At 40.4% G+C, this 20,323-nt stretch overlaps 1 protein-coding gene across 15 annotated transcripts in view; it reads right to left on the reverse strand.

Moving 5' to 3' along the window:
- The window catches only part of Svil (supervillin), a 225,616-nt gene that overhangs the window by 45,110 nt on the left and 160,183 nt on the right, over positions 1-20,323 (reverse strand). For 7 of the 15 annotated variants that reach the window (XM_076831667.1, XM_076831665.1, XM_076831666.1 and 4 more), the window contains 10 exons: positions 19,356-20,234; positions 18,825-18,995; positions 18,089-18,123; positions 17,446-17,507; positions 16,609-16,748; positions 14,910-15,005; positions 12,941-13,184; positions 11,966-12,539; positions 10,901-11,126; positions 3,048-3,177 (listed from right to left, as the gene is read on the reverse strand). In XM_076831667.1, coding sequence (XP_076687782.1) covers positions 3,048-3,177; positions 10,901-11,126; positions 11,966-12,539; positions 12,941-13,184; positions 14,910-15,005; positions 16,609-16,748; positions 17,446-17,507; positions 18,089-18,123; positions 18,825-18,995; positions 19,356-20,234 — 2,557 coding nt within the window. The remainder of the gene's footprint in view (positions 1-3,047; positions 3,178-10,900; positions 11,127-11,965; positions 12,540-12,940; positions 13,185-14,909; positions 15,006-16,608; positions 16,749-17,445; positions 17,508-18,088; positions 18,124-18,824; positions 18,996-19,355; positions 20,235-20,323) is intronic. The other 8 variants (XM_076831674.1, XM_076831673.1, XM_076831672.1 and 5 more) reach the window with 4 other exon arrangements.

Here is a 20,323-nt window from a genome sequence, read left to right on the forward strand (position 1 = left end):
GAGCTGACTGTAAGATCCGCTCCTTTCTACCCTGGGTGGTAAAGATGGAAATTTCCCTACTCCCTCTGCTGAGCAGCTCTCCATGGTGAGCCTAGATCTACCCCATGCAGCAAGCGCCCATTTTCATGTGCATGTTATCCACATCTTTCTTTCTCCAAGGGCACATTTAGATAGGCAAGCAGTGGCACTTCTCAAGCACTCCTTAGCTGTGTGTGGGGAGTCTCATGATAGCCCAGGTCTAACGCACCTGGCCTACCACATCTGCGGGCTGTCAAAGTGTGCCTGAAGTGCACAGCCAGCTCTTGGGATGAAATGAACCGGGGGGTTGTCAGGGGCCACCTGAAAACAACCTGACCTCAACAGAACTTGAGATTTCCCAATGAGTGTAGCAAAGGCCTAAAACAGATTGACTTAGTTTAACTTCAAAGAGCTTATTGTCTGGGGCCCAAAGTGAAGTAGGCCACCGAGAAGGAGTAGGAATAGTAAATTCACTGTGGCTAGAGAATTGGTGGCATCCATGAGCCTGGCAGCATGTCACACTCAAGCCCACAAGGTGCTCAAGTCCCAGTGCTTTGTGTCACTGGGTTTTCTACTCCCCAAACAACCTGGCATCTCTTGCCTTCTTGCAATCTTAGCTATATGTCTGGACAGTCCAGGTTCTTCCTTTCCCCACACCCTTCTGGTACTTACTGCCTAAGGTCACCCTCACTCTCCTAAGGAGGGTTGTAGCACACTTCACCATCCACAGGGATCTATCTCACCTTTTGCTTCTTAGCTTCATTGTTATATTCACCTGGCTATAGGAGACAGTCTGCTAGGGAAGGGTTGGGGACTCTCTGCATGTTTTAAAATGATGAACAAGATATCTGACGCTGCTTGGTGCTATCACATATTAGTTGACAGCTTTTCTAATGAGGTCCATCTTAAGGTTTTTGATTTTTATTTTTTGTGGTATTAGGTATGAAGCTCAGGGCCTTGAACAAGATAGGCAAGCACTCTATCACTGAGTGGCAATTACAGATCTTAATTCTTTTTTTTTTTTTTTTTAATTTTGAGATGGGATTTCACTAAGTGGCCCAGGCTAACCCCAAACTTGCAATCCTCCTTGTCTCAGCCTCTTAAGTAGCTGGAATTATAGGTGTATACCACAGGACCAGCTTGTTTTATTTTTGTACTGGCAATTGAACCCAGGGTGCTTTCCCACTGAGCTACAGTCCCTTTCCCAATCATTTTTATTTTTTATTTTGAGTCAGGGTCTTACCAAGTGGCTAAGGCTTCACTCAAACTTGCCATTCTCCTGCCGCAGCCTCCCAAACTGCTGGGATTACAAGTGTGTGTTATTTTTAAACCAGTGATTTTAAGGTTCTTTGTTTTTGTGGCGATGAGAATTGAACCCAGGGCCTCGTGCATAGTAGGCAAGTGCTCTGTTACTGAGCTTTACCCCTGGCCCCAAGATTTTTTAAAAAATAAAGTTTGTAGGCCCTGGGGATATATTATTTGAGGGATCAAGTTTTCTTTTACCTAATCTAGATTTCATATGTATGCTTTTAAATATCTAGTTAATTAGAGGGAGAACTTTACAAGTGGCTGAGAATTGAATGTCTTTGGTTATTATCTTTAACACCATGTATGTCTCCAGCTAGGGAACTCAGATACTTTTTAGTGTCCAGTTATACTTGAGAACTTCACACATGGCTGAGAATTAAACATCTTCAGACATTATCTTTAACACCATGTGTTAAAAAAGAATTCAATTTCCACTCCAGTGTCACCTATGTAGACATAGAAGTTCTGTACATAACCCAGGTTCAGTGGTGCATGCCTAAAACCCCAATTTGAGGCCAGTCTTGGCAATTCAGCAAGACGCTGTCTCAAAGTAAAAAATAAAAAGGGTTAGGGATGTAGTCCAGCGGTAGAGCACTCCTGAATTCAATCTTCAGTACAAAAAATAACAGACAACAAAGAAAAAAGAAGTACTAAATAAAATAGTGTCTGTCAGAGCCCCTGACTCAATGTTCTGGATCTTCTCATTTTTATGTAAGTTTCTTAACACATAAAGGTCAAGTCATACTTTCTCTTCTCCACAGATGCATAGTTTTATTTTTGAATTAGGGTCTCTCTTTGTTGCTCAGGCAGGTCTCGAATTCTTGGACTGGTGATCCTCTGACCTTCACCTCCTGAGTAGCTTGGGACTAAAGGTCATTGCACCCAGCTTCAGATGCTTGTTTTAGAGAGAGAAGGGGTTCAAATGATTGACTAAGTGGAACATTTTTTTTTTCTTCTCTTTTCTATTTGAAGACTTAAAATCTTGGAACTTGGCCAGTGGGCGTGACTCAGCTGCATCATTTCCCCTAGAGGCAGTAAGCACACTGCAATGGTAGGGTCAGCCAGCAGGGAAGTCACCATCAGCTTTGAAAGCCTGAGGTCAAAGGCTGGTCATCATACATTTCTAATCTAACAACCCAGCAATATCCTCGCATACGAAATGCTTCTAGTATGGATCACCATGCATGATTTGATTTTATTTAAGCTTGTAACATATATTGCTGAACATTCTCAATAAAAGGCATACCTCCTCATCATGAAATAGGCTTAAAATTTTAAAGAATGTACTTGCAGGCCACAATTATGTCCTTATTTTTTACACATAGGTCTTAAATCTCCGCATGGGAAATTCAAGTCCATGTTTTTATATGCAACTTACAAGCTGTTAGTGGTGAATTAAAGTTTTTCATTGGAAAGCCTTAATCACATTCTAAAGCCAGATTTCACTTAAGAAGGTTTGAGCTGTGTACATATTTTAAAATTTAGGCACTTGCTTGCTGACGTACTATGTGTGGTGCTGTTACTGATTCTATAACATCTCAAGGCTTGACCTTTTGATCAATGTTAGCAGCTTGGTGACAGATGGAGCGTGCACCCTAAAGACAAGAAAGTGCTCACGTTCCACAGAGCAGGAATCCGTGCAGCTCCACATGCTGTTCCACCTGACGCACTTGCAAGCGTGATGTTAGCGAAGACGCTTTCTCCTAACTCGGAAGCCTTACCTTCTTCTTCAGCGACTGTTCCACTTCCTGGATGTGCAGGCTGTCACTGGCAGATGCTTTGCCATACTCCTGCTTTCTGTTAATTCTGCTCTTCCAGTCTTCCTCACCACTCTTCTTCAACAGTGCCAATCTAGGAGGAAAACATGCCAAGAATTCAGCACCAAACTCTGAAAACGTAGTAAAGTCTCTTTTCCAAGATGGTCCTAAAGATGCACCATCATTTCAGCAAAGGAATATCTCTGCTTTTTCCTTGACCTTGGGTTGAGAGCAAGAAACAGATTTAAAAAAAAAAAAAGTCACCATCCTCAGAGAAAAATGTCTTCTAGTGGCCCATTCTGGACATATGATGAAATAACACTAAATCAGGAAAACTAGTTCTATGCAAAAAATATTGCAGAAATGTGTTTAAAAACATCAAGGTATAAAACACTGAAAATAACATAATATCATGCATTTCAAAGATAAATTATGATGTTTATAATTGTTTCTCTTCCTGTATTCTAGGCCCCGTTCTTTTTTCCTCCAAATGAACTTGTTTTTTTCCAATGCATCTTAATACAAAAAACTATTTTCTATAAACCCCACTTAAAAAATTATTACTGTAACTTTTCTCAAGGGAAAGATATATACAAAAAAAGAATCTAATTAACTGAGATCGTTATCTGACCTACTTTAGCTCAACTATGATGTGACTTGCCATAAAGCAGCTTAGATATTATAATATCGGAAAAGAAACATTCATGAACATGAGGCTGTTTCAGCTAACTGTATTAAAATAACTGAGTTAATCTTAGGCATCTAAGTTGAACAAACATGGGAAAGATAAAAGGCAAAAAGGCAGTGATCATTAAATTTATTGGAGCTGATGCTCAAACAATTTAAAATTAAGAAAAAAAAAAAAAAAAGACTAGACCTCGGTTTCTCTGGGCCCAGCCTAATGGGCACCGCATAAACAGTGACACTGTCAAGCTGCACGAGCTATTATCTCCGTTCAAGGATGCTGCTTCCTATCCTGATTTGTCTTATCAGAAACTGGACAAGAAAATCTCTAAAGGCCCTTCTGCTGCTAACTTTCCTGATTCTGTAAAGTATCTGAGTATGAAATGGGATAAAATATATTCTGTGATAAGTATTGTTAACAAACGAGAAAACAAATTCAGTGTTACTTAAACAAGAATTCTCGGCTGGGATGTAGCTCCGCGGAGTGTGCTGCTAGCCAGCATGAGGCCTTGGGTTCAATTTCCAGCACACACACAAAACAAACAAACAAACAAACAAAAAAACAAAAAAAATTTATATCTAAAAAATCTGTCCATAATCATACTCTATACTTTCTAGTCATCCAGTCAAATAACGGAAAGTAGGACATAAAGCAAAGAACTGCCTGAAAGAGGAAGGACTTCAAACTTTGGACCTATCCCTGTCCCCAAATCTCTCACTTTGTTTTCTTTTTCTTCCCTTTTATTTTCTTTGTTTCTACTATGTTTCTGCTATGTGGCAGCAGATCTCAAGTGCTCATTCAATGAAACAGGTAGAAAAGGCAGGTCTCACATAGCTCAAGATCCCATTTAGTCTTATATTCTACAATGTTGGGAGCACTCTGCAGGCTGCAAGGGCAAGTTCATGAACTTGGACACAATATCTAAATTCCATTAAATGTTTTAATCTGCATTTCCTACTAGATGATGACTAAAATTTATCTCTTTTCCAATTATTTTGGATGAGTCAGTTTTATTCTAGTATGGAAATAGAATCTCACAAACTCAAATTACTGAAAGAAATAATTAGTATCTGGATTCTGCACTAGAGCTTTCAAAGGTCTCAAAACATCAATAAATGAGACTTTCAAAAAAGTAAGAATGTCAGTACTTTAATAACCACATTAAGAAGGAAACACTCCCTTAAGAAGGAAACATCCATTTCACTGATGCTCTCCTTTAAACTGAATCAGCTTCTGTCTCCAACCTCACCTTTGACTCAGACCAGTAATTATTTATCTTGACTAAACACCTTGTTAACCGCGTTGGATTCCAAATGATTTAAGAGAAACAAAAGTTGTCAAATTCATCCTCACAAATTGAGGTTCTTAAAAATAACCGGGTATGATTTTTGAGGACCTTCTCAAAACGAAGCTGCCAAATGTTTGGAGCAGTGACAATACCATCTAAATAATAGTGTGGTTTCCCTGGTGGCTGGTTTGAGGAGTATGGAACTGATTCAGAGAAAAACAAATTGAGGAATCTGGAATGACTTTATAGTCCACCTTACACTCTGCTGATCTATGCAAGAATCTCTAAGAAAGAGGATGTTGTTATTCCTGTCTCAGAGAGGGCACATTTGTATACATGGGAAAAGGGCTTTGTGGAATGAGGTCCCACTGCATCTTATTGGAGCAGGAGGTGTGATTCCAAACCCTGTCCCCCATGGACAGCTTTTCTCACTCCATTAGTGCATCAGCTGATCAGAGACGGTTCGCTTTACTCTTTCAGGAATAGCACGGTATTCTGGCTTTCTTATAATATTCTCCCCACCCTTCCCATGATGGCCTTGAAAGAATTCTTCCATTCCAAACCCCTGAAATTTTGCTTCTAGATGTGCTGGCAAGGTCATCATCATGGTCTTCCAAAGACTACAAAGTAACCAAAATAATATGGAAGAAACTGTGCTTCAATTGAGCCCACATGGTACTTGGACCCAGCCCTAGCCTACAGAGTACTAATGATGAATAACTTCAAAATGACACACACTGTAAGTTAAACTCATGATTCCTGTCCCTTTAGATTTCCTACTTGGTGTTCAACAAGCTGAGGAGGGCGGGGGATCTTTCTAAATGTGTTTTCTCCCCCTGCAGTCTCCCGGCCCTCCAACTCACTGCAGACCGCCATGTACTGGAGAGGGCTCAACGTCTGGGCCTACACATGACATAAATTCCAGCCTGTGCAATTCAAACAACTGTCAGTGCTTTTAACATCTGCCAAGTCCAAGTGCTATTTGCAAGGCTGCAATGTGGACAGCGTGGGCATCTGCTTAGTCTGAGGCTGTGGAGCCAGTGAGTGGCACTGCATTAGCCTATGAACCCCAAGGCATGGCCCAGGGCCAACATGACATGTGTTTGCCAGGCTGCCCAAGGAAATGTCTGCTCCTCTTGCTGCAGCCCACACTTTTTCAGCAGGGAATTCTGGCCTGTGAGCCCTGCTTGGTCAGAACAAGTTTTTCAGGCTCATAAAAGTAAGGACTGGGTCAAACATGGGACAAGAAAACGTGTGTCCCTAATATGGTGTTGTTTCTGTTTTTTTTTTTCTCTTTAGAAATTTTCCCTTATTTCAAAGAAACACAGGCACCTAAGAGATGTCCAACAGAGCTCAAAAGCACTGATTAGTTAGTTATACTAGATTTTGATCGTGACTAGTGTGCAGGTTGGCAGAGTTAACCAATAATATCTTTTATTTATTACTTATTTACTTGATGCTGGGACTTAACCCAGGGCTGTGGGAATGTTCTACCACTGAGCTGCACTCCTAGTCCCCAATATATCTTTGAAAAGAAAAACTGCTATGGTTTGAATATGGTCTATCCTCTCTGGAACTCTGTAATTTGGTTGCCATGTGGCAGTATTGGGAGGTGGGCCTTTAAGGGGAAATTAGGTCTTAAGAGGAATTAATGTCTTTCTCCCTGCATCCTCTCTTGGGACTGGATTAGTTACCCTAAGTGTGGTGGCTATAAAGCAAGGCTGCCCCTACTGCTTTGCCTCTTCCACACAGTCCTGGGTCCCCTTCCAACTTCTGTCATGTTATGTGAAGCCCTTGCCAGACACAGCTAGGTCTTGGACATTCAGCCTCCACAACCTCTTTCCTTTATATAAATAACTACAGAAAATAGACGAAAAGAAGGACAAATTAAAGATGAGAAAAGGAGAGGGGGCAGAGGCAAATCATACCTCTATCTGTCCTTATTCACATCAATCTGGGGGGCCTTTGGAGGTCAGAACCTGGAGCTTGCTGGGGAGACACAAATACACCTCTAGCTGAGTGGGGTGCAGAAGGTGGTGGAGGGGCACGCGGAGAACTCAGGGGACCCCAGCTGGCCCTCCGAGGCTGGGGATAGACATGGGCAGCTCCTTCAACATTCTAAGGAATTCACTAAGTCCTTATACTCTAACAATTTCCTCAGGTGACAGGATGGCTCTTTCCCCCCCTTTTCATTTATCTCCCCTGACCCAACAACCCTCAGTATGAGAGTTCAGATAAAGTAGTTTCAGAAATCGTGGAAATAAGATTTCTCAAGGCCCAATATGCTTTTTAACAGATACCAAAGGTTTTTATCCCTAAGAAACAGAATTATGTGGCTCACAGTACTTACCAACGAAGTTCCCAATGGAACTTGGACAATTTAAATCATTTGGGCAGTTATAAACTGGTGGTTTTTATTGACCCAATGGAAAAACAGGAGATTGCATTCTAAGTTCTTTGTTGATTAATGGTTCAAGCTTGGCATTCTAGATGTCAGAAAAGGTAAAGGAAAGGAACCTGGAGATATATTTCTGTGAGCACCAAAACATTCTAAAATGGAAGCATATGGAGGATTTTCTATAATTCCTTCGTTTCTACCCATTTATTCTACAAGATAGGGATACTGCTGTTTCCTCTAGAACAGCAAATGAGATACCTCAAGTGAAATGCCAAGGGAAGCTCAGGATACTTGGTGACACTCCTGTGGAGAACTCCATAGAGTCAAGTCCCCAACAGGAAGGAGGCCAATGCCAGAAGATTTAGGACGACAGAACTGCACACCTGAGGGTACAGTAAGTTAGAAGATAGGATCATGGAAATCTGCAGATGCCAGGCTCTATTTCTTAGAAGTTCAAATTTGAAAATAAAAGTGAAATTTTTAAGAAGACATGTAAAGAACATGTGAACTGAGAAAATTAATACAGAGGGAGAGTGAAGTCTTTCTGGCTAGAATTTCTGTTCCCTTGGCATATATTCTCCTAGTTAGAACAAACACAGCTGCTAAAACACCTAACTGAACAGGAGGCAAGCTGTTCACAGGTACAAGGGGTGAGACCAGCCCCTGGGGTCAGTCCTGTCACTACCATGGTCCTAAAGGCTGCTGGGACTGATGAGCATAATTAGGCATAATGAGACATTCGGGAGGAGTTGGAGTAAGGTTTAAAAGTCCTGTGGGCATATGTCACCCCAAGACAAAAAAAAGCCCCAACAGACATATGAATGACATTCTTATTTGAAATAGGTCAAACTTGGTCATTTTGCTTTAACAAAAGGGAAGAATTAGAGCCCCACTTGGGGGGCAGTTATCATGGATGGACTGCTTGGTATTTCCAACAAAGAAAGAATAAAAGTACTGTCAAGGTAAGGGGGAAATGATCCCTGGCAATATATTTCAATATATTTTGCTTTATCAAAATCCATTATAAGCATATCTGCTGAATAAGGTGGTCCTCATTTATTTTTTGTGGGGTCTTGAGGATTGAATTCAGGGCCTCACTCATGCTAGAAAAGTGCTCTGCCACTGAGCTATATCCCCACTTTTCCTCATCTTTTTTTAAAAAAATGCACTTTTTAAACCATTCAACTGAATAGCTAAATATATTTTTTTAATTTTTAAAAATTTTTTTAGTTTTTTTTTAAGGTGGACACAATATCTTTTATTTTACATTTATGTTTGCTAAGGATCAAACCCAGTGCCTCGTGCATGCTAGGCAAGCACTCTACCACTGAGCCACAACCCCAGCCCAACTGAATATTTTTAAAGCATTCCTAACTATCAGGATTCTGAACTGACTGGGATCAGGAACCTCTTCAGGACTGTGGTAAATTAGGGCTCCTAGTAGTTGGCAGGTACACAGCACACACATTCACAGAAATCTTACAGTTACCCTTGAACTTCTCAGATGTCCACAAAGCCAGGGGTCAGAAGCTGCACCTTTACAGTACTTCACAGTTTTAAAAATGAGAATTCTACCTTAGGATTAAAACTGCATTCAGAAAAATACAGATCAACTCAAATTTGCTTAAAAAAAGAAAGGCAAGTAAATCAAGAAATATTATTGCATAGAGGATAGACACAAAATTTCTTCATCAAAAGTCCTACATCCCAACAGAGAGAAGATACTTGCATAAGAGGAGTCCTCCTTTAGAAGCCTTTGAAAGATGATGGCATGATATTAGCATTTGCTACTGGAATTTTACCTAACAAATATTTTCTGATCTAGAATACAACAGAATATGATATTTATCACTATTTCCCTTAAATTATATCTCTTCCTCTTCACCTGACTAGTCCTTAATACTTAAATCTCTGGGATCAAATGTGTGGCTTATTTTTTTTGGAAGAGGGATTGAACCCTGGGACACTTAACCACTAAGAAACATCCCCAGACCTTTTTAATATTTTATTTAGAGACAAAGTCTTGCTAAGTTGCTTAGGGCCTTTTTAGATTGCTGAGGCTGGCTATGAAATTGCAATCCTCCTGCCTCAGCCTCCTGACTCACTGGGATTATAAGGCACGTGCTACTGTGCCCAGCAAGCCTGGTTTTTATAAAGATGCCAAGATGAGCCAAACTGTGTCCCTCATTCAAGACATTACTCTTCCTATTAACTAATCCCATCAGTGCCTTCCCCTGTTCCCCTTTCGCCTACTAGGACTTGTTTGTTGTGGATTTTAAATAAGTAAGGGTGAAAAATCAAGAAGATTTAAAATCTTATTAATTTGTCAATTGAAAAAGGCTCCATCCATTTAAACTTTGGTGAATAATGTTTGAAAAGCTTATCTTGAAAAATAGAATTTTCATTGTGGTTAGACATATAATCTTAGGCATCATGAGAGATATCTAGAAAAATAAGAGTGATCCGTGCCTGACAAAGCCAGAGAACTTCCCTTTGGTCGGGGTTGCCAAGGAGGGGTCCAGGTGGACAGAATCACAGGAACAGACAGTGGAAACAGCTCTGCTAGTTATACCAGGAAGTTGATGTAGCTTTTCCTAATCCAGTTTTCCTAACACTATTGTATTTTTTTTCTTTTCTTAATACCGTAACTCAACTGTGTCTAAAGGCTAATAAGAAAAATACAGCCTAAAATGATTTAGTTTCTACTCTTTGTATATGTCCTGTTTAAATATATTCTCTCAAACATATCAGTCTTTTGAATGAAATGAGGCTACAGTGTTATCTGGTACTCAAATGCAATCTGTTCAGAGCTATTACCTGATATAAAATTTCTAGGGCAGGGGGTGTAGCTCACTGGTAGAACATTTGCAGAGCTTTCATAAGACTCTTGATTTGCTCCTGAGCTTGTGAGTTGTTGGGAGATATGGATTCTAAATAAATGCTGTTAAGAAAAGTCATTCATCTTACTTTCTATAAATAAAAGAGTTAGATTCTAATTCCAAAGCTGTAGATTCTATGTACTAATTTATCCTCATTCCCTCTGTAATTATTTTACAATCAGAAGTGGTTTGTGCATTTGGTTCAAACCATGTGTCTCTGAAACAGAAAGAGCCAAGAACTCAACTCCCATCCCTAGATAATCCAAGAATTTAACATAATAAAAGAAATGGCTACTGCAAATAAATAAAGCAATGAAAAATCTTTTCTGTTTGTTTTTTCATTGGAGTCTGGAACTGGAAGCCTATCAGCATTGCTAAACCAGGCTCTGGGCAAAGGCAATTCACTCTCAAACATCTTGATTTTCCAGAATTATCCTAATATCACAGAATATTCTCAAATGTAATTGAATTCTTGACTTCATCTTGGTCCATTACCCAGATCTTTTTCTACAACCAGTTGTCAGCTCCTTCCCCATAGAATTACTTCCAGTCATTAACTCTTATTACCTTTCTTTAATTGACATGGTTTTGCTAGGCGAATCAAGGATGCCTTCCTCCATGGGCGCTTTGGTCTCTCCTACAGCAAACATGGTGCATGGATTCTTGTAGTACTTCTCCTGTAGATGTTCTGAAGAATCTTCCTGCTTCCAGGACCCTGGGGTTGCTATTTGAGCAACAGTTTTCCCAGCAGCTATCCCTGTCTGCTCAGAAGCAGGCTCCCCGAACTCTGAGGCTGGGAGAAAAGGAGCGACATCAGCATTACTCCTCCAGCTGACATTCCTCCAGCTCTTCACCTCCCAACAGTACAGCCCTGGAGTTAATCCGTGGGCACATGGCACGTCACCCAGTGCACTTGGGTTTATGCAAATCTGCAGCTATACTCTGAGAGAAAATCAAACTTCCTGGTGGATTGCTCCGCACAGCAGATCCATCTGTCTCCTAGGCACAAGACCCAGGATGTTAGTTTTCATTACACACCATGGGATGTTTCTACTTCTCCCAAACAATACTTTGATATTTTAAGTGTGTTGTACTCAAAAGCCCAAACCTTTACTTACACAGAATCATTGTATGCAAACATAGAAAGAGGATTAAAGTCCCATGCAGTAGAGTTTATTAGCCTTCCAAACAGGGGTGTAGAAAGAAAGAGCCTAGAAATGAGAGATTAGTTCAAAGTCCTGTTCCCTATGGTTATCCAGCCCTGGACCTTTTGGACCTTCAACTTATAACAGGGGTCAAGAGAGCTAAGCACCTCAGAAGACAGTTGTATGAGTCAATGACACCAGTTACCAGGTAAGCCAGGGTGTGTGAAAGGGTTTTAGTCATTTTTATTGATAAAAAAAAATGTTTTTTTTTTTATCAATAAAAAAAAAATCACTCCACTGACCATGCTGGACTCAAGGGGAAGAGAGGTCTGAGGGGAGAAGAGGATTCACACTGCACTTTTGATCCATACTAGTTACGAACTGCGTTTATAATTTAGTTAAAAGGAATCACAAATACATGCAACAAATCAAGCAGAAACTAAAAACCCTGATGTCATAGAAAACTGGAGGAACAGTAGTAATTTACCTCTGAGTGAAAACTTCCTTTTTGTGACATTCTCCATGTCCACCTTTTCCTCAAAGGGCTGCCTGTCTTTCAAGTCCAGATTTCTTTGTGCACTGCTTTTGGCAGTGGAAAATTCCTTTGGTTCTTCATCAAGATGAGCGATGTAGGGGTTGGCTAGTTCCAGGCTTCCTTTCCTTGGAACAGGGTATTTAGAGTCCTTATGGCCATCCCCTTCCCTGACTCTGCCAACGACAGGGTAGGAGAGTTCTGCTTCCTCATAGGACCCGTACTTCTTAATACCACTGTCTCCAGCCAAAGCTCTCTTGCTTTCTGTCTCTCCAAATTCTCTCATCACTCCTTTGCTCCCACTACCCTCTGCCAAAGGCTGCCAGGCTTGTGATTTCAGAATGCCTTTTATTGGAGAGTCTGCATTTTCTATCGAAGAAGGAAACTTATAGTCAGTGGTATCTGTACTGTCATCAACAGATGGCTTTGTCCGAAGATCCCCTGCATACATGGGGGTGGCAGTAGAGGCCATGGTGGACACAGATGTGTTCACAGTAGGTGAGAAGGGAATGAGTTTCCCATTTTGCACCTGGGAGGACACAGTTAAAAAGTAAAAACCGGTGGAAAAGCAATATATACATAAACTTTGGTTTTTGGATTGAAACAAACTGAAATACGACATTTGGTATATTTCACTGCTTATCTCAGTGATAAACCATAATACATCTCAAACAAAACTTCTGGGGTGGGAGAGGGGAAGAAGGTTGGCCTTAATATATATATATAGTCTCCAAAAATGGACTCAGATCTCGCAGGCAAATTACAAAAACAAGAGAAACGTAATTCTTAGGGATGAAATTATTACCAAATTACCTGTCCATAACACAGTTTGCTAGCAGACTGCCTTAATTATATCAGCAACCTAAGAGTATACTGTGCTACGTTTTAAGAACATATGCACACACCAGAATGAAATAACAGTGTACTCACCTGTTCCACCTCTTCAAGTGTGACGGGCTGGGTTTGATAGCGGGCATTCATTCTCCTCTGTCTCATGTCTATTCTGTTTTGGGTAGAAATAGTTCTTGAGACTGGCTGGGACAATTTGTTAAACAAGGCCAACTTCTCTGCTAAGCTCAGAGTGGAGGAATCAGGTTCTCCTGGTTCAGCAGAATCTTTGCCCTCATTTGCCTCGTCCCTGGCTAAAGCCTTTTGGTGAACAGACGCCTGTAATCTGAAAGGGAAGGAGTGAAAGTCAGGAACGTAGGTGAAAAGCAACAAAAACCCACTGCTAATTTTATATGTTAGCTTTCTTCAAAGTATCACTTAATTTTGCAAAGGGCTTATTTTTCTCTACACAAACTTAGGACGAGGGTAGGCAATTGCTTAGGTATTAAACAAGACAGTGAGTAGCACAGTAGGCTTGGGACACTAGCATTAATTAGCATTTCTACAGCAAGCAGATTTTTAGTTCTGAATTGTTTCTAAACAGTAAATTTCCTATTTAGGGAACTGAAATTGGGTAGGACATACTCTGAGACAGATGTATTAGTGTCATTAGAATTAAGGCTAACGGAGTCAGAAGGCATTACCTAGGGCATGGACAGATATTCTTCAAAGATGTCCAGGAGGTAACCATTTCATCATTTCATTTCCAGTTATTTATTTTAAATAACTGGAAATATGGTTATCTGTCAACAACAGAATCTGCAACACAGATTTTTAATTTGCCTTTGTGTAGCATTTTCTCTTATAGCTTTCTCTACCAGTTCTTTTAAAAGGTTCTAAAGTCTCATTCTCAATAATTTTAAAAGTGAATAAAATTTCAGGTGATTATTAATCCTCCCAACAAAGGCTGGGGATGGAACTTGGTGGTAAAACAATTAATTACCTAGCAGGTGCAAGGTCCTGGGTTCAATCCCTAGCATCCCCACCCAAATAATAACAGTAATAATAATAATAATAATAATAATAATAATAATAATAATAATAAATCCCTCCACCTTCCAGTTAGGAAAAGTAAGGCTTTGGCTTCCATGGTCACTGTGACTCTCTAATGGTTTCTTAAGACAATATCCTTTTTGCCACCAGCAAATCTAATTCTCACATCTAGTAAGAAGCATATTCTGTCTTCATTGCAGTTAATCACTGACTCACAGGCTGTCCCAGACCAAAGAGCAGTCTCTGTATCCAGGTATAATGAGGTGGTGAGAAAGGCCACTTGAGCCTTAGAGGCTTTCCTGAGCCGAGTGCCACAAGCTGGAAGGACAACAGCCTGCTTCCCTGAGAGCCTTGCTCCTGGGTACTGCCAGTTCATTCCTACACTGTCATTTCACTTCTTTTAATCTTATTTTTAGCCTTTCTGTTCTGGCCCATGGGAGTAAAACAAAGGGGATATTTACATGGCTTAAGGGCATAATTTTAAAACACTACAATTTGAAATGTAACAGTAAAATATCTATGATCAGACACTATGAATTATTATCTCAATCCTAAAATATAAGGGCATTGTCTCTCTGTAAATTAAAAACAGGGAGGATTATTTTTAATGTGTATTTGTGTCCATGCTTAAAAGAACTGGGTCTTATCAAAATCTCCACTTTCATGCTGATGCCCATTTCTCTGTTCATCTTTAAGGGCTAGTATTTTAGTTGATGAAAAATTTTAGGACTGATCATTCTTATAAAAAAACAGAAACAAAACAAATGGATAAGTGAGTTAGTGCGATTCTAATGCCAACAAAGGACATACACAGATGGGCTACGTGTTGTCTCATGCAGGCCTACATGACATTATCAGTAGCTTGCAGGATGACAAAACAAAATGCCACACATTCCGGGAACAACTCACTGCCCCAACTTGTTTGTCAAACAAATGAAAGGCATTTGAGGCTTTCAGATGCTTCTGCTGCCCAGCACCTTTGCACCCGGTGCCACACGCAGCTATTTCTATCCGGTACCTGGCGGGCTGCACAGAGCTCCTAGCTACAGTAGGACTAGGAAGTCTCGTCATTACAGGTTGGGTGACCCCAGAACACGAAGCAGCGATAGATTCACTTTACAAGCAATTGCCAAAGAAGGAACATTCATAAGGAGAGAGAAGAAAAGAAGCATTAAAGAAAGCATGGTTTCAAATTCAGAAATGTTAAATATTTTACCAAATTATTTGCTAATAACTTTAGAAAAAAAACATAAACGAACTCAAAAAGCAATTATAAACTTAGAAAATAAGAGGCTGCCCAAAGTAAATGGACTAAGTATAGCTACAGGGCTTGTAGATTTACTTTCATCTTTAGCATAAACCTCCTTGTTGAAAAAAGCAATTTAAAAAAAAAAACAATCCAGCTGTCAGCAAATCAATAGATTATGGCCACATTTTAGAATGGTGTTCTAAATCTCTCTCTTTTTAAAAAAAGAATTAATCTCTTCATATGCTGATCCATAATGGGGATGGTGGGGCGGGGCATGGGAGGAATAGAGGCACTTTAGATAGGGCAAAGGGTAGGGAAGTGATGTGAGGGGGCAGTGGGGTAGGAAAGACGGTGGAATGAGATGGTCCTCATTACCCCAAGTACACGTATGAAGACACAAATGGTGTGACTCTACTTTGTGTACAACCAGAGACATGAAAAATTGTGCTCTATATGTGATTATCAATTGAGATGCATCCTGCTGTCATATATAACAAATTTGAATAAATAAATAAATTAAAAAGTTCACCCCAAAAGAATTAGTATCCTCATATAAGCTACAGATATATCAAAGGAGTTTCACTGAGCCTTATAAGGTGCTAATTCTTCCTCTATTTACTGTCTTGCTTCCAAGGGTATCTGTTTCTTATTTTACACCAACAACTCTAAAATAATTTCTCTTAACAAACTGATGAGGCCTTTTGGGATGTCAATGCCCACAAAAACAATTTTTAAAAAATTAATAAAAATTTCCATTTGATTGAAGCCATTATCTCTGAATGAATTACTTTGGGAAATTAATTCTGCACATACTGGAACATATTGCTCAAAGGAGACATCCTGTGATTTGGAAAGTCATCAAACTTCCAAGTAATTAAAAAACATACTTGTTGACTATTCAAAAACAAAATGAATCTTTATCTTTTAGAGATAAATAGTGAAATATTCATGGATGAAATGATGTCTGGGATTTGCCTGAAAATAATGCAGGAGGAAAGGGGGAGAGGATGGGACTACAGGAGTTGACAATGGTTCACCAAAGTTGGGGGTTCATTATTTTTTTTTTATCTACTTTCATGTTTTACATTTTAAATAAAAAATGGAGACAAAAACCCAAATTGTATGGGTAAAATTCCTCGATATTTTTCAAGGAGCTACAATAAGTGGTGCATCTCATTACAAAGCTTAGAGAGATGGTAGTAGTAAAGGAAATCCTGAAAAACCAACTTCTCTGTGACTCTTGGCCAACCTATCTCCCAATTGTCTCCTTGTTTAAAAAATAAAAGTCTTAATTGATGCCTTATAATTATAAGTAATAGTGGGTACATGCAACGTATTCACATATGCACTTATCATAACTTGGTTATATTGCTTCATCTTTATCTAAAATTCTTTAAGTCTTCCCCCTCTCACCCCCACCAAGAGGAGACTTTACAGCCGAGGCCAAGCCATCCCACAGGAGACTCACGTGGTGGCAATGACGACTTCCTCAGTGGTTATGGGCTGGGTGTGAGACCTGTCCTGCAGGCGGCGCAGCCTTTGCTCCACGGCTGGGTTTCTCGAGCATCTTTTTGGGACATTTTGTTCCTCAAATGATTTCTCCATTTCCTAAGATTAGAAACACTGAGGAATCTTCTAAATCCAAGGAAAGGAAATCGGGCTAGTGAAATGTCTCTACTCTGTCCTCCTCTAAGATCCACAGGAGGGCCGAGCAATGAGAACCATGCATCCTCATCAGGAGTGAACGGGTCAGGCTGGGACAGCTGGGACAGAATCAGTCAAAGCATATGCTATAGTTTGGATCTGAAATGTTCCACAATGGCCCATGTGTTAAAGGCTTGGTCCCTCCAGCTTGGCACTATCGGGAGGTGGTAGGATCTTCAAGAGGTGGGTCCTGGTGGGAAGTTTTAGGTTATTGGAGGGAATGCCCTAAAAAAGGGATGGCGGGACTCATTCTCTTCCTCTCTTTCATCTCTGCTGCCATGAGGTAAGCAGTTTCCTCCACCACATGCTACCCACCATGATGTGTTGCTTCTTCACAGGTCCAAAGCAATAGGACAATTGATAATAGACTGGAACATCTGAAATTATGAGTCAAAACATACTTTTTTTCTTTTTAAGTTCATTGTCTCAGGCAGTTAGTTGCAGCAATGAAAAGCTGACTAACACAGCATAGGAAGAGAACAACAGGTGGGCCAGATGAGGAGAACTTTAGGGCTCTCAGAGTATGTGAAGTAGCCAGAGCCTTGAGAGTCTCCTTCTATAGGGGTTATGATTTCTAACCAAGTTTTTCTGCACATCTTACCCTGAAAAGCAGCCTCTTGGCAGCAACACTCAGTTTGGCTCGTTCATCTACCTTTTCTTCATCTGTAAAAAGCCGTGAAATAAAAACTGAACATCATTTCAAAATGTAAAAGTCTCTAGACCATTTTCCAAGATCGATCTGGAAATCCCTTAAAAACAAGCATAAGTGAACCAAAATAACTGGGAATATTTTCCTCTTAGGACTAGCCCATTTTTTCTGTTCAGTAAAAAGAAACTAATTCCTAATGTAATTCAAACCAAACCAAACCAAACCGTGTTCAGATGATATTTAACCAATGGAGATTCAAGCATAGATTTTATGAAAGGGATTTCTCTTATTGTTGTATAGGAGCAAGTAACAAGAAAAACCTGCTTCTTGGGTTCAAATTAGTTGTTTCTATATTGTTTACTTTGTGATTTTCTTAACTCATCAAAAATAAGGAAACCCATTAAAAATTTCTCCTAGGTTTTATTATATTCACAGCACATTTGCTTGAAAGTAAGAAATAAATAATTTCCATAGTCTTATTCTCCCCCACAAAAAAAGTAAAAAAAAACAAAAACAAAAACAAAAACAAACTTGTTTTTTAAATCTAATTTGGATAGGTCGGAAAGAAGGAAGAAAAAGGAAAACGGATACTTGCCTTCAACAGTTGGCATTTCTGAACTTGACGTATACCTGGAAGAAATGTTAGCAAATAATAACAATGAATTAGTGGTGGGATTGGAAGATCCAAATAAGACATCACATTAAAAGTTAAAATACAGATGCAATTGACCTCTCTTAAAGAATATCATCCTGGTAGCAACCCTAGCTGTGAATACACACACATATAGTTGTTAACTGACTCTGTGGAAAGCGTGTACACAAAATCCCAGCCAAGTGAACACTTCGTGGAGAAAACCCAGGATCACAAACAAGTTATTAAACAGGACTCATGATAAATTTTTTGACAAAACTATCATTTCTATGAAAGAACATATGATAACGTAGAAACTTAAATACATCTTACCCTGAAAATGAGTATAATGAATATAAAATTCCTTTCTTATTTTCACTGAAAACTTGGTCAATACTTAATTCGGATTCTACTTGAACAAGAGTGGAAAGAAGTTAAAAACCTCAAATGAAGAAAAATAATGTTTCTTCTTGCCATCTGAATGTAATTTAAAACCATATGGTGATATTGTTGAGAAGGTCAATATTTCTTTTAAAATATATTTAAGTAAGACAAATAAACATCCCTAATAGATTAGATAGAAGAGTAATAGAATCACCAACATCCTTTGTCAATAGCATCAGGACCATCAGATTGGTAAAAATCCTGCATTCTTTATTTTACATTCCTATACGATGGAACTACACAGAGTCATGCCTACCTATCCGATTCCTTTCGTTCTGCTGAGGTTATAGGTTGAGTTCTAAATCGCTCAGAAGTTTTTCTACTTTCACCAGGAGAAAAATAGCGTCTTGGTTTCCGGGACCCTCTCTCCCGTTCCATACGGGTAGGCAAGCCAAGTCCTTCGGATGACTTCTCAACCCGTGATTGGCTTTTAGAATCACAGGGCAGAGATTACACAGCAGGGGAACGGGAAGACAGAAAGAGAATAAAGCAAACAAAGGTTTAGGCATCTCAGCGAGTCAAGGCACAGATTGCTAGACCCCTCTACATGCCTCTACCATGCACAGATGGAGGTGGAGCATTCCCGAGACCCACTCCTCCAGCTCCCCATTAGTAGGCTGAAGCAGAATGGTAGTTTGTGAGCCATTTCCTGTACAGTCTGCCCTGCACACACTTGTGAGCTAAGCTAACACGATTCAACGCAGTACACAACACAAGTTGAGAAGTGAGTCATTCTGCCATGGACGTGCAAGTGACACATCAGGAGGACGTTTGCAACATCACCTACAGTTCAGGTTTCTTGTTGGCTCTGGCAGACTCCAGAAACATATTTCGGAGCTGGGCAACGGAGACCTTGGTGTCCAGGATGCTAGCTTCTGCACTGGGCCCTTCGGTCTTGGAACTCTGTGGCTCCAGCTCTCGCTTTGGAGCTGGGTCCTTACACCTCAAGGCCTGGAGCTGAGGGGGACCCGTGTAATCAGACAGCGAGCGGGTAAGGACCTTGTGCTTCTTCGGAGGTGCTCCCTTTTTGCGACCGGTTAGTGTGGCCTCCTGGGACACAGGCTCACTCTGAACATACAAAACCATTTCACTTCGGCCCATTCTCTCAGCAGGCTGGAGCTGAACTTGAGGTTCCTTCTGAGGTTCTAAGGAGACTGTGCTAACAGCAGGCGGCTGCCCCAAGTCTTCGTTCCCAGAGGAGGCTTTGTGACTGCTTGCAAGCCCATCCTCCTCCAAGGTCAAGAGTGTTTTCTGGTTTTTCTCCAGAGCTTCAGTGAAGAGCACATCGTCTTCTTCTTTAGATTCAGAAATATGAAGGACTGGGGCATCTCTTTTCTCATCTTCTAGAACCTTCGAGGTGGAAGGCTGTATGACATTTGGGGTGGCTGATCCTGCCCAGCTGCACTCAGATGTATTTTCTGGGGTTTCTGCGGTCACCAGCTTGACAGTGTGTACGGGGTCCACTGGCTGGACGTAGCCACGGCTCGGCTGTCTCACAGAGCTCACTGCTTTGCTCGCGACCCTATCGAAGGCTGAGTTTTCTGACTGAAAGGATAGGTAATGGACTGACAGCGGCTGATGTCTCCTCTGAGCTAAGGACTCTGAGGCAAGCTCAGGGCTGCTGCGAGCACTCTCCTCTTTCACCAACTTTTCTCTAACTTTAACTCTTTAAGAAAGAAAAGGGATTTAAGTTGCAACGTGCAGTAACTGCAAAGGGGAAGAGAGCATGCGTGGATCACTGATTACCAGTGAATG

The sequence above is a fragment of the Callospermophilus lateralis genome, chromosome 13 (genome assembly GCF_048772815.1).
Source record: "Callospermophilus lateralis isolate mCalLat2 chromosome 13, mCalLat2.hap1, whole genome shotgun sequence".
In the NCBI taxonomy this organism is placed as follows: Eukaryota; Metazoa; Chordata; class Mammalia; order Rodentia; family Sciuridae; genus Callospermophilus; species Callospermophilus lateralis.